The sequence below is a fragment of the Hyperoodon ampullatus genome (assembly GCF_949752795.1).
Source record: "Hyperoodon ampullatus genome assembly, chromosome: X".
Lineage (NCBI taxonomy): Eukaryota > Metazoa > Chordata > Mammalia > Artiodactyla > Ziphiidae > Hyperoodon > Hyperoodon ampullatus.
The window spans coordinates 93,948,223-93,962,100 of NC_136913.1; the positions used below are offsets into that span (position 1 = coordinate 93,948,223).

At 45.4% G+C, this 13,878-nt stretch overlaps 1 protein-coding gene across 1 annotated transcript in view; it reads right to left on the reverse strand.

Moving 5' to 3' along the window:
- The window catches only part of COL4A6 (collagen type IV alpha 6 chain), a gene marked incomplete at both ends in the record, with an annotated part of 287,744 nt that overhangs the window by 640 nt on the left and 273,226 nt on the right, over positions 1-13,878 (reverse strand). Inside the window, 7 exons of the mRNA XM_079728096.1 lie at positions 565-851; positions 1,567-1,758; positions 2,346-2,462; positions 3,204-3,350; positions 4,610-4,708; positions 4,897-5,058; positions 5,389-5,505. Coding sequence (XP_079584222.1) covers positions 565-851; positions 1,567-1,758; positions 2,346-2,462; positions 3,204-3,350; positions 4,610-4,708; positions 4,897-5,058; positions 5,389-5,505 — 1,121 coding nt within the window. The remainder of the gene's footprint in view (positions 1-564; positions 852-1,566; positions 1,759-2,345; positions 2,463-3,203; positions 3,351-4,609; positions 4,709-4,896; positions 5,059-5,388; positions 5,506-13,878) is intronic.

Genomic DNA, 13,878 nt, shown 5'->3' on the forward strand with positions numbered 1-13,878 from the left:
CCTCTGTCTGCCCCAAGCTCTTGGCGGTGTGCTCCAGAGAAGGGAGAGAGCACGGAATAGTCCTCAAGGTCGTTAGACCATGGGCCCTTCCCCACAGCGGAACCATTCATAGCTCTGGCTCTGAAGTCACCTTCACTGGAACTTTTTTTTTTTTTTTTTTGCGGTACGCGGGCCTCTTACTGTTGTGGCCTCTCCCCTTGCATAGCACAGGCTCTGGACGCACAGGCTCAGCGGCCATGGCTCACAGGCCTAGCCGCTCCATGGCATGTGGGATCTTCCCGGACCGGGGCACAAACCCGTGTCCCCTGCATCAGCAGGCGGACTCTCAACCACTGCGCCACCAGGGAAGCCCCTTCACTGGAACTTTTACTGCAATCTGTACCATACCCTTTAGGGTGCCATTTAGTGTTTGTTACCTGCCGAGAACAAGTAGGCCTCGTATTTGGCCTAACGGCCCGGCCCTCGAGTCACAGGGCTCCCTCAGCACTCGATTTCAGAATTTCCCTCCCAGCGCTCCCTGCCCTCGGCCCTCATCCTGGTGGAGAGGGCGGTGTGGGACCTTACCATGAGGAAGGAGTACCCAATCCAGAGGCTGCGCCAGCCCATGGGGCACTGCGGGATGGTGATGTCCTGGCTGTGCACAGCAATGGCTTGTGAGGGCGCCTCACACACAGAGCAGCGGCTGATGTACTGGGGAATCTGCGTCTGGCCGACGGGCATCATGGGGATGGGCGCGGTGGTGGAGAGCCAGTAGGATTTATCGTTGCGCCGGGCATAGTGGCACACTTCGTTGATGTTGCAGTAGATGAAGGGCATGGTGCTGAAGCGGGGCAGGCAGGAGCCAGCAAACCCTGCAAGGAGAGAAGGTGGGCAGGGGCAGGTAAGTTCTGGCTGAGGGGCAGGGCTGTGATTGTCCCTGGAGCCACTACGACTGGACTAGATGGTGGTTTGGGTTCATATCCAACTGCTTGTAGCAGAGCAGGGACGCCTTTCCTTCCTATCCCGGACCACTGTCCACACACTGAAGTCTATTTTCTATGCACCGGGGAAGTTTGATAATGAAAAGAATCTTTTTAGAAACTGATTGATGACTCCCTAATTAGTCCGCTTTGTCAAATCAGCATTTAATAGAGTGAGCCTGCGTTTCTCTGAAACACACACTTGAAGACAATTCAATTACTTCTTGGGTAATCATTGTTGCCGGCAGGTCATATTATTATTACTACTACTAATCGCTCACGTTTAATGGATGCTTAATACGTGTCAAACGTTGTTCTAAGCATTTTACATGGGTGATTCCTGTAATCCTTAGTCTACCCTATGGGACAAGTACTAGAATTAGGCTTGTTCCACTGAGAAGGAGGCGGACGCTTAGACAGGCTGAATAACGTGTCCAGAGTGAGCGGCACAGCTGGGGTTTGAACCCATATCTGCCTGACTCCAGAGCTGGCGCTTGTAACCCACTACGCAGCATGGGCCCGCCAAGGGTTGGGAGGGGTGAGGAGTGTGGCTCCTGGTCCTTGTGGGGACAGAGGACCAGGGCTGGATGTGCGAGCCGGTACCTACCCAGGTCCTGGTTGTGGGCTTTCTCCTGCCCCTCCACGAACAGCAGGCTATAACCCACCCACAGCTGGCTCATCCCGACGGGGCACAGGGGCACCTGTTCCGACTGGCTGTGCTTCACCAAGGTGTAGCCCACTCTCACGCTCTGCCCAGGCATTCCAGCCCTCCCGAAGGGGCCCGGCTTCCCTGGAGCTCCTGAGATGGAGAGAGCAGAGATAACCAAGGACCCGCTGAATCAGGGGCAGTGAAAAAGCAGAGCTGGGGTTAGCGAGGCAAAAATCACACCCTCCTCTCCTGCCCGTGGCAGACGTGGCTAACAATCGCGGCACTTTCCCAGCGAGCTTCAGGACTGTCCTCTACTGAGGACAACTGATTTGCCATCTCTGATATAAAATGGAAGGTAAGTAGTAGAACAGCCATATCTTATCTGAGATTCTCTTCTCCCTTGAACCACCCCCCTCCCATCCACGTCAGAATCCCTGGGTAGAAGAGGGGGTGTGCAGGGCAGGGGGCCACACTATAGTATAGAGTTATAGCTCTTAAGAGCTGGAAGAGAACCCAGAGAACTATGTGGAACAGTCCTTTGCCTTCTGGAATGTAGGGCTCTAATCCTTCACAGGCTCAGAATGGAGTGAACGGATTCGAGCCCAGTTTTCCAGCCTACTAGTAGTGTCAAGCTTTACTGCCCAGTTTCCTAATTCCACGATTCGAGATTTTGACTCACCCTGAAGCCTCAAACCCTTACAGAAGCCCTCTGCCCCCTAGTGCCGACATTGCCAGACCTTCAAATCCTGGAGGGCCTTGCAGTCCAGGGAGACCAGGATCACCAAGAGCCCCAGGTGGGCCAGGGAGTCCACTGGGGCCATCTTTGCCGGGGATGCCAGGTAAACCTTTGAAGCCTGCCAGGAGAGAAGGCCCACAGCGGGGTACTCAATGTGCAGTGTCTGGAGGAGCCTTCCCGGGAGAAAGGGGACTCGTGTGTCATGCCCAGGACTCACCAGGAGAGGGCGAACTGGCCATCACCCTGGAGTGCACTGAGCTCAGGACTGAGCCTCCTGGGCTAGTCCTTAGTTCACGTCCGGGCAGCTCAGCCCTGGGACCTCACTCTGAACTTAGCCCTTCTGAGCTCCTTCACACCCATGTCCCCCTCCCTTCCTCTCATCTTCCCAGCAATGCTAGGGAGGACGCAAGGCAACCGCTGGGGTCCCATGTCAGAAATGAGGACACCGAGGTCCAGAGAGACTGCTAGCTTACTCCAGCTGGGGCAAAACTGGGATTGGAAGCCGGGTTTTCCGTCCCCCAGCCCTGGGCTTTCTCGGTTGCTCTCTGTCCCCCCACCACGCTCCCTCCTTCCCGCAGCAGCACGTTAGTGAGGGACGAGCTGTCTGGATTAGCTGCTGTGCTCTGCCCACACAGAGCACTTCGTTCTGTGTGCTTCGTTCTCTGAAGCCAAGTACAACTGCTGGACCTGCTGGTCCCCTCCTTCCTGGCGAGAAGCTTGGAAGCTTTGTGAAGGAGCTGAGGAAACGCTCGATGAAGGTGCCCCCTTGGAGCCGGGGTTCCCAGCCAGTTGCTTCAGCCTCCCAGCCAAAGCCGTCTCAGCTCCCCACAAAGTCCCCTTTCTCTGGCGCCCTCCTCACCTTGTAGGCCTCCAGGGCCTTGGACCCCAGGGTCCCCCATGAGGCCAGGGATGCCATCGATGCCTGTTAGACCCATGGATCCAGGAGGAGCCTGGATGGCTTCTGCAATTGGTGTTTGTCCAGGAGCACCTCGGGGGCCAGATAAGCCTGTGGGCACGTGGGAGAAACGGAAATGTCAAGCGGAGGCAGAGGAGGTGGCCAGGGTGGGCTCCCGGAGGTTCAGCTGGCATCACAGCCGAGACCCCAAACCCAGCCAGCTGGCTTACTAATAGAAGCCAAACAAGCCAATTTGCTTACTAATTCATTGAAAAAGTATTTGAGTGCCTACTATGTGCCAGAGCCTGGTAGATCAGGGGATAGAGCAGTGAGTAAGACCTTTATGAGACGATGGTCTGGTGATAAAGATGAAAAATGCATAACCTGACGAAAACCATTAATCTTACTGCAAATTGTAAGAAGTGCTACAAAGGAAATGGACAGTGCATGGACAGTGGGAGGGAGCAGAGAGGGCTATGGGGTGGAGAACCTGCTTTAGAGAGAGTTATAAGTGGCCTCTTACAAGGAGTGACACTTAAGCTGAGACCATTAAAGCATTAGAACAAGCTGGGGGATGGGGGACAGTGTTCCAGAAGTAGAACTAGCATGTGCAAAGGCCCTGCGGCCAGCCAAGGTGTGGTGTTTCTGGATAACTGAAAGAGGCTAGTGTGACAAAAGCACAGTGAACAGCAAAGGGGAAGGGCTGGTAATGAGGATGGAGAGGGAGGCGTCACAGAGGGCTTCATGGCCATAGTTAATTCTTATGCCATGGGACGCCCATGAATGATTTCTGTTTTTACAAGACCTCTCTGACCACTGTCTAGAGAAATGATTGTTGGGGGAGGTGAATAACGGAAGCAGGGAGACCAGTTAGCAGTCACTGCAGTGATCCACGTGAGAAATGTTGGTGGCTTGGACCTCAGTGGTAGAGGTGGAGGTGATGAGAGGGGGGCAGATGCAAGGCACGTTTATAGGAGACACAGCCCTCAGGGCTTGCTAATGGATTGGATGTGTGTGTGAGGGGAGTGGTGATAAAGGACAGAAAGGATGGTTCTTCATTTCTGGATTCAGCAAATGGGTGAGTGGTGATCTGATTGCAAACGCAGTGACCGCAAATGCAGAAACAATGCAGAGAGGGGAGGTCGGTGGCAAGATCCGTGGTGGCAAAGCGGCAATGGCCTTCAGTCCTGGGAGCTGATGGAGGCAGAGGTATCTCCAAGGTGGAGAAACTCCCTCCCTGGAGGAGCTTTATCCAGCTGCTTCAGCCATCCAGGCTTTCTTGGCATGCTTAGCAGTGACTCCTGAAGGAATGATACGCCCCAACCCCTCCCCTGAGCTCAGGATCAGCCAGGCACATGCTCTCAACTCACCTCTTGGCCCTGCCTTCCCCTTCATCCCCGGAAGTCCTGGGTCTCCAGGTGGCCCAACCTTGCCTGGAGTCCCCATGAAGCCAGGCTCACCTCTCATGCCTGGCAAAGTCCAAAGGAAAGCAAGTCAGGGCCTGGCACGGTGGTGCTGGTGGTGGTGGGGTTGAGACTAAGCAGAGGCGAGGGCAGGAAAAGCATGATCAGCTGGTCTCTCTTCACAGGGCTGCAGGAACGGGCCATCTCTGACAGTGGAGTGGTAAAGGACCCAGTAGGCAGCCACGCTGTCATACCTTTCAGTCCTAGCTCTCCAGGGAGGCCAGAGAAACCTGGAATTCCTTGGTCTCCCTTGGGCCCTTGAGGGCCAGGAATTCCAGGGAAGCCAGGGTCTCCCGGGTCGCCTTGATCCGAGGATGGCCCAGGGGGGCCTGGGGGCCCCGGGGGGCCTGGGCGGCCTAGGAATAAGATCAGAAGAGGGATGAGGGCAGAGGGAAGAGGAAGCGGCCATTGCTGAAAGCCTCGGGGCTGATAGGAAGCCAGAGGCTATTCCCAGGGAAGATAATGTTCCCTTGCCTTCTGTGGGGCCCCAGTGCCCAGACCTTCCCAAACCCTTTTAGCAAAATGCAGCCCATTCCAACCCCCTGTGTCCCTGCGGGAGGAGGGACGTGAGGCCTCACAGGCCCATGCACATCCAGCAGTGGGGATGGGGCTGGACTGTAGACAGGCCCTCCCCAAACTCCAGACAAAACGTGATGGCCAGCCCTCTTTGGGCTTCCTGGCTTTACCTTGTTCTCCATCTAGGCCTGGTCGCCCGGGGTCACCAGGCTGTCCTGCTATGACTGAGGGCAAGGAGAGGCCTGGGGCACCAGGGAGACCAGTGGGGCCCTGGAGACCTGGGAAACCTGCAAAGAATAAATAAAAGGGGCTGCAGGGGCTTTGTGTGCCTAAGAGAGGGCCAGGCTCTCTCAGAGAAAATGGAAGTTCACACAAGAAAATGGAAGCCCTTAAAGTAGGAGCCAGACCAGCCGAGGCCAGCAGAGGGCTCTTCTCCCTTTCTCCTCCGTTGGCAGCCATCAGCTCAGCACAGCTGACAGGGGCTCAGAGACTCCTCGCTCGAAGCAGGCCCTGCATTGAATTGGGATGGATAGAGCTTCGGAAAGTTCTAGCTCCCCAACCTCGCTGGTAATGGGAATACTTTAAACAGATTTTCCCTAAATCAGGAAGAAAAGAAGGTATGACTGCAGCACCTGGAATCGAAGTTTCCTACAGTGTTTTTTTTGGTTTTGTTTTGTGGTTTTTTTTTTTGCGGTACGTGGGCCTCTCACTGCTGTGGCCTCTCCCGTTGCTGAGCACAGGCTCCGGATGCGCAGGCTCAGCGGCCATGGCTCATGGGCCCAGCCGCTCTACGGCACGTGGGATCTTCCTGGACCGGGGCACAAACCCGCGTCCCCTGCATCGGCAGGTGGACTCCTAACCATTGCGCCACCAGGGAAGCCCATCCTACAGTGTTTTTTAAACCTACTGTCCCTGTTGCACACCATTTCATCAAGTTAGCCAGTCCTGTCTGCTGCTACTCCGAGGAGGTCACAGATCGAGGTGGGGCACAGACCCCAGCCAGTCAGAACGGACACCCACTCGCCCGCTCGAGCAGAATGGAGGTGGCAAGGGTGCTATGACCCCCGGTGTTTTCTACAGCTAACTACTGGGTCTTCCAGGCAAGCTGGAAAACAGTTTTATAGGTAATTCATGATATTAGCTGAATGCTTGCTGAATTGCCTGAATTCCTTCTCCCTGTTTGGCCAAAGAGAATAGCCATTTACTGGAGTACATACATAATACTCGTTTGCTCAAAGTTTAATACTGCTTTACATGTTTTCTGTTTGTGGAATGATTTCTATTATAATATGTTCAAAACCAAAAATTTCAACCGATTATAGTAGATTTATACAATATGCATACATTGAAAACATAGATGGCAATCTTGCTGGGAAAACACATCAAAGCCATGTATACAAATGTAGAAATCTATTTTATTCTTGGAACATGGAAGAAATGTACTTATTACTTTGGTATATTCTAAAAGATAGTCAAATGAAGAGGAATAGATTCGAATTGGTTGACAAACTGTTTTGGTGGTTGAGATTCTTGTTTGTGACAAGAAAATCCCAAAATATGATGTTGAATTTTATTTTTCTGACAAGAGAAGCTGAAAATATTAATGGTGAATTTCTCATATTTCGCTAAGAAATACTAAATCCATCATAATTTGTAAAGAAAGATGGCAGATTGGTTAACTTGGGTGTCTTTAGCAGCTCATTGATTAATTGAATACTGAGGGAATATAAAGGAGGAAAAATAAATTTAAAGAAAAGTTTCTATTTACTAGAAGTCTGGAAAAGAAACAAAGGAAAAACAAAAAGCAAAACTAGTTACAAATCCACTTGGTGCTACTTTTAGCATTGTCAGTTAGGTCTTAATGAATCGTTGAAGTATTTTTCTTCTTCACAAAGGTAAAAATCTGAAAGGAAAGACATATTGTATTTTTGTCCTGAAAATATAACTTCATATATCTATACATATATATGTGCTGAAATTATGCAAAACCAATAAACAAGACACCACATATAGTAGAGTAAGTGTGGACAGCACATGGATTGTAAAAATGTCTGTTTCCATGGCAATATTTGGAGCCTCCTTCTCTTTTCACCTGTTTCTTGATTTTATAATTACACCAATATATCATTAAACCTGCAATAAAGGTACTACTGACATCAAGTAGTAAAAAAAAAAAAAAAAAAGCCGAAGTACTTCTTTAAAAATGAGACATTTTTTTAAATTTTTGAATTTTATTTTATTTTTTTACACAGCAGATTCTTATTACTCATCAATTTTATACACATCAGTGTATACATGTCAATCCCAACCTCCCAATTCATCACACCACCAACCCCCACCCCTCCGCCGCTTTCCCCCCTTGGTGTTCATACGTTTCTTCTCTGCATCTCTGTCTCAATTTCTGCCCTGCAGACCGGTTCATCTGTACCATTTTTCTAGATTCCACATATATGCATTAATATATGATATTTGTTTTTCTCTTTCTGACTTACTTCACTCTGTATGACAGTCTCTAGATCCATCCACGTCTCAACAAATGACCCAATATCGTTTCTTTTTATGGCTGAGTAATATTCCATTGTATATATGTACCACATCTTCTTTATCCATTCGTCTGTCGATGGGCATTTAGGTTGCTTCCATGACCTGGCTAATGCAAACAGTGCTGCAATGAACATTGGGGTGCATGTGTCTTTCTGAATTATGGTTTCTCTGGGTATATGCCCAGTAGTGGGATTGCTGGATCATATGGTAATTCTATTTTTAGTTTTTTTAAGGAACCTCCATACGGTTCTTCATAGTGACTGTACTAATTTACATTCCCACCAACAGTGCAAGAGGGTTCCCTTTTCTCCACACCCTCTCCAGCATTTGTTGATGGTAGATTTTCTGATGATGCCTATTCTAACTGGTGTGAGGTGATACCTCATTGTAGTGTTGATTTGCATTTCTCTAATAATTAGTGATGTTGAGCAGCTTTTCATGTGTTTCTTGGCCATCTGTATGTCTTCTTTGGAGAAATGTCTATTTAGGTCATCCGCCCATTTTTGGATTGGGTTGTTTGTTTTTTTAATATTGAGCTGCATGAACTGTTTATATATTTTGGAGATTAATCCTTTGTCCGTTGATTCGTTTGCAAATATTTTCTCCCATTCTGAGGGTTGTCTTCTCGTCTCGTTTATGGTTTCCTTTGCAGTGAAAAAGCTTTGAAGTTTCATTAGGTCCCATTTGTTTATTTTTGTTTTTATTTCCATTACTCTAGGAGGTGGGTCAAAAAAGATCTTGCTGTGATTTATGTCAAAGAGTGTTCTTCCTTTGTTTTCCTCTAAGAGTTTTATAGTGTCCGGTCTTACATTTAGGTCTTGAATCCATTTTGAGTTTATTTTTGTGTGTGGTGTTAGGGAGTGTTCCAATTTCAATCTTTTATATGTAGCTGTCCAGTTTTCTCAGCACCACTTATTGAAGAGACTGTCTTTTCTCCATTGTATATCCTTGCCTCCTTTGTCATAGATTAGTTGACCATAGGTGTGTGGGTTTATCTCTGGGCTTTCTATCTTGTTCCATTGATCTATGTTTCTGTTTTTGTGCCAGTACCATATTGTCGTGATTACTGTAGCTTTGTAATATAGACTGAAGTCAGGGAGTATGATTCCTCCAGCTCCGATTTTTTCCCTCAAGACTGCTTTGGCTATTCGGGGTCTTTTGTGTCTCCATACAAATTTTAAGATTTTTTGTTCTAGTTCCATAAAAAAAGCCATTGGTAATTTGACAGGGATTGCATTGAATCTGTAGATTGCGTTGGGTAGTATAGTCATTTTCACAATCTTGATTCTTCCAATCCAAGAACATGGTATATCTCTGCATCTGATGGTATCATCTTTAATTTCTTTCATCAGTGTCTTATAGTTCTCTGAATACAGGTCTTTTGTCTCCCTAGGTAGGTTTATTCCTAGGTATTTTATTCTTTTTGTTGCAATGGTAAATGGGAGTGTTTCCTCAATTTCTCTTTCAGATTTTTCATCATTAGTATATAGGAATGCAAGAGATTTCTGTGCATTAATTCTGTATCCCACAACCGAATTCATTGATTAGCTCTAGTATTTTTCTGGTGGCATCTTTAGGATTATCTATGTATAGTATCATGTCATCTGCAAGCAGTGACAGTTTTACTTCTTCTTTTCCAATTTGTATTCCTTTTATTTCTTTTTCTTATCTGATTGCCGTGGCTAGGACTTCCAAAACTATGTTGAATAATAATGGTGAGAGTGGACATCCTTATCTTGTTGCTGATCTTAGAGGAAATGCTTTCAGTTTTCCACCATTGAGAATGATGTTTGCTGTGGGTTTGTCGTATATGTCCTTTATTATGTTGAGGTAGGTTCCCTCTATGCACACATTCTGGAGAGTTTTTATCATAAGTGGGTGTTGAATTTTGTCAAAAGCTTTTTCTGCATCTATTGAGATGATCATATGGTTTTTATTCGTCAATTTGTTAATATGGTGTATCACATTGATTGATTTGCATATATTGAAGAATCCTTGCATTCCTGGGATAAATCCCACTTGATCATGGTGTATGATCCGTTTAATGTGTTGTTGGATTCTGTTTGCTGGTATTTTGTTCAGGATTTTTGCATTTATATTCATAAGTGATATTGGTCTGTTATTTTCTTTTTGTGTAGTATCTTTGTCTGATTTTGGTATCAGGGTGATGGCGGCCTCATAGAATAAGTTTGGGAGTGTTTCTTCCTCTGCAATTTTTTGGAAGAGTTTGAGAAGGATGGGTGTTAGCTCTTCTCTAAATGTTTGATAGAATTCACCTGTGAAGCCATATGGTCCAGGACTTTTGTTTGTTGGAAGATTTTTAATCACAGTTTCAATTTCATTACTTGTGATTGGTCTGCTCATATATTCTATTTTGTACTGGTTCCGTCTTGGAAGGTTATACCTTTCTAAGAATTTGTCCATTTCTTCCAGGTTGTCCATTTTATTGGCATACAGTTGCTGGTAGTAGTCTCTCAGGATGCTTTGCATTTCTGCGGTTTCTATTGTAACTTCTCCTTTTTCATTTCTAATTTTATTGATTTGAGTCCTCTCTCCCTTTTTCTTTATGAATCTGGCTAATGGTTTATCAATTTTGTTTATCTTCTCAAAGAACCAGCTTTTCATCTTATTGATCTTTGCTATTGCTTTCTTTGTTTCTATTTCATTTATTTCTGCTCTGATCTTTATGATTTCTTTCCTTCTGCTAACTTTGGGTTTTGTTTGTTCTTCTTTCTCTAGCTCCTTCAGGTGTAAGGTTAGATTCTTTATTTGAGATTTTTCTTGTTTCTTGAGGTAGGCTTGTATAGCTATAAACTTCCCTCTTAGAACTGCTTTTGCTGCATCCCATAGGTTTTGGATCGTCGTGTTTTCATTGTCATTTGTCTCTAGGTATTTTTTGATTTCCTCTTTGATTTCTTCAGAGATCTCTTGGTTATTTAGTAACATATTGTTTAGCCTCCATGTTTGTGTTTTTTTACGTTTTTTTCCCTGTAATCCATTTCTAATCTCATAGTGTTGCGGTCAGAAAAGATGCTTGATATGATTTCAATTTTCTTAAATTTACTGAGGCTTGATTTGTGACCCAAGATGTGATCTATCCTGGAGAATGTTCCATGCGCACTTGAGAAGAAAGTGTAATCTGCTGATTTTGGATGGAATGTCCTATAAATATCAATTAAGTCCATCTTGTTTAATGTATCATTTAAAGCTTGCGTTTCCTTATTTATTTTCATTTTGGATGATCTGTCCATTGGTGTAAGTGAGGTGTTAAAGCCCCCCACTATTATTGTGTTACTGTCGATTTCCTGTTTTATAGCTGTTAGCAGTTGCCTTATGTATTGAGGTGCTCCTATGTTGGGTGCATACATATTTATAATTGTTATATCTTCTTCTTGGATTGATCCCTTGATCATTATGTAGTGTCCTTGTCTCTTGTAACATTCTTTATTTTAAAGTCTATTTTAACTGATATGAGTATTGCTACTCCAGCTTTCTTTTGATTTCCATTTGCATGGGATATCTTTTTCCATCCCCTCACTTTCAGTCTCTGTGTGTCCCTAGGTCTGAAGTGGGTCTCTTGTAGCCAGCATATAGCATATATATGGGTCTTGTTTTTGTATCCATTCAGCAAGGCTGTGTCTTTTGGTTGGAGCATTTAATCCATTCACGTTTAAGGTAATTATCGATATGTATGTTCCTATGACCATTTTCTTAATTGTTTTTGGTTTGTTTTTGTAGGTTCTTTTCATCTCTTGTGTTTCCCACTTAGAGAAGTTTCTTTAGCTTTTGTTGTAGAGCTGGTTTGGTGGTGCTGAATTCTCTTAGCTTTTGCTTGTCTGTAAAGCTTTTGATTTCTCCATCGAATCTGAATGAGATCCTTGCTGGGTAGAGTTATCTTAGTTGTAGGTTCTTCCCTTCCATCAGTTTAAGTATATCATGCCACTCCCTTCTGGCTTGTAGAGTTTCTGCTGAGAAATCAGTTGTTAACCTTATGGGAGTTCCCTTGTATATTATTTGTAGTTTTTCCCTTGCTGCTTTCAATAATTTTTCTTTGTCTTTAATTTTTCCCAATTTGATTACTATGTGTCTCAGCATGTTTCTCCTTGGGTTTATCCTGTATGGGACTCTCTGCACTTCCTGGTCTTGGGTGGCTATTTCCTTTCCCATGTTAGGGAAGTTTTCGATTATAATCTCTTCAAATATTTTCTCTGGTCCTTTCTTTCTCTCTTCTCCTTCTGGGACCCCTATAATGTGAATGTTGTTGCATTTAATGTTGTCCCAGAAGTCTCTTAGGCTGTCTTCATTTCTTTTCATTCTTTTTTCTTTATTCTGTTCCACAGCTGTGAATTCCACCTTTCTGTCTTCCAGGTCACTTATCCGTTCTTCTGCCTCAGTTATTCTGCTTTTGATTCCTTCTAGTGTAGTTTTCATTTCAGTTATTGTATTGTTCATCTCTGTTTGTTTGTTCTTTAATTCTTCTAAATCTTTGTTAAACATTTCTTGCAGCTTCTCGATCTTTGCCTCCATTCTTTTTCTGAGGTCCTGGATCATCTTCACTATCATTATTCTGAATTCTTTTTCTAGAAGGTTGCCTATCTCCACTTCATTTAGTTGTTTTTCTGGGGTTTTATCTTTTTCCTTCATCTGGTGCATAGCCCTCTGCATTTTCATCTTGTCTATCTTTCTGTGAATGTGGTTTTTCTTCCACAGGCTGCAGAACTGTAGTTCTTCTTGCTTCTGCTGTCTGCCCTCTGGTGGATGAGGCTATCTAAGAGGTTTGTGCAGTTTTCCTGATGGGAGGGACTGGTGGTAGGTAGAAGGAATGAGACGTTGTAAATGATCACATGAAAATGCAAGATGGCATGTTTTCCCAACTCATTCCATTGTCAGAGACGTAAAAAAAAAAACCCTCCAATATACGAATGCAGCCTCTCAATATTTAGTGCAAATATGAAAATGTTTGGCCTAATTTAATGTTATTTAGATGAAGGTATTGTAGGGTCGGGGATTGCTCTTAGGAAATTTTCTTGGGGGTAAATCTTCATTGTACACTGATTTCTTTAATCAAATCAGAGATTCGGTTCCTGTTGGGGATTTCCTATATTCTTTTAAAACAAATTGTTTTAATTAGATATTGAGAAGAACAGAAGAATATTTATAAATCATATGTTAAAAAATCATCCAGATACAATGAACATCTGTGTTCCAACCACCCAATTTAAGGAAAAGAATATAGCGATAACTTTGAATTTCTTTGCATGCCCTTCACAGATTCCACCACCTTCCCTCCCTCCCAGAGGCAACCACTCCTGAAGTTTGTGTTCATCATTCCCTTTTCATCACAGTTTGACCATGCATATTTGTATCCCTAAACAACATATTGGTTGGAGTCATACCAAATGTATTCCTGTGTAACTTCCTTTTCTTCCCCCTCTCTGTTATGTGCCTGAGATGTACCCACCTTGACATGTACTGTTTACTGCATTTGTAATTGTGATTTTATTACCTCAGATAGCCAGAGGCAATGAATAATTTAATGACCAGGAATTCATAGTCAAGGTTTAAAAACAGAACACGCATCATGCCTGTGCTTCCACCCAGGACCCTTCTTCTCTATCTCCTGCCAAAGAAGCCACACAACCTCCCTATAGGCTCAGACCCTGTTGGAGGCCTCACTCTGAAGAAGCTGCTGGCTTTCAGAAAAGTACAGGTTGGTCCAGACAAAGGAAGGAGTAAACACAGAGATAGCAGATGCCCCGATATGAAATGCAGCTGGCGGGGCTTCCCTGGTGGCGCAGTGGTTGGGAGTCCATCTGCCAATGCAGGGGGCACGGGTTCGTGCCCCGGTCCGGGAGGATCCCACGTGCCGGGGAGCTGCTGGGCCTGTGAGCCGTGGCCGCTGGGCCTGCGTGTCCGGAGCCTGTGCTCTGTGGTGGGAGAGGCCACAGCAGTGAGAGGCCCACGTACCGCAAAAAAAAAATGCAGCTGGAAATGAATTAATGCATGAATATAGTTCCTGGAAAACCTACACACACATGCACATAAACACATAAAATAACGTGGTGGGACATCAGGCCTCAGAACTACAAGGAACAGAACATTTTGAAAACATGATT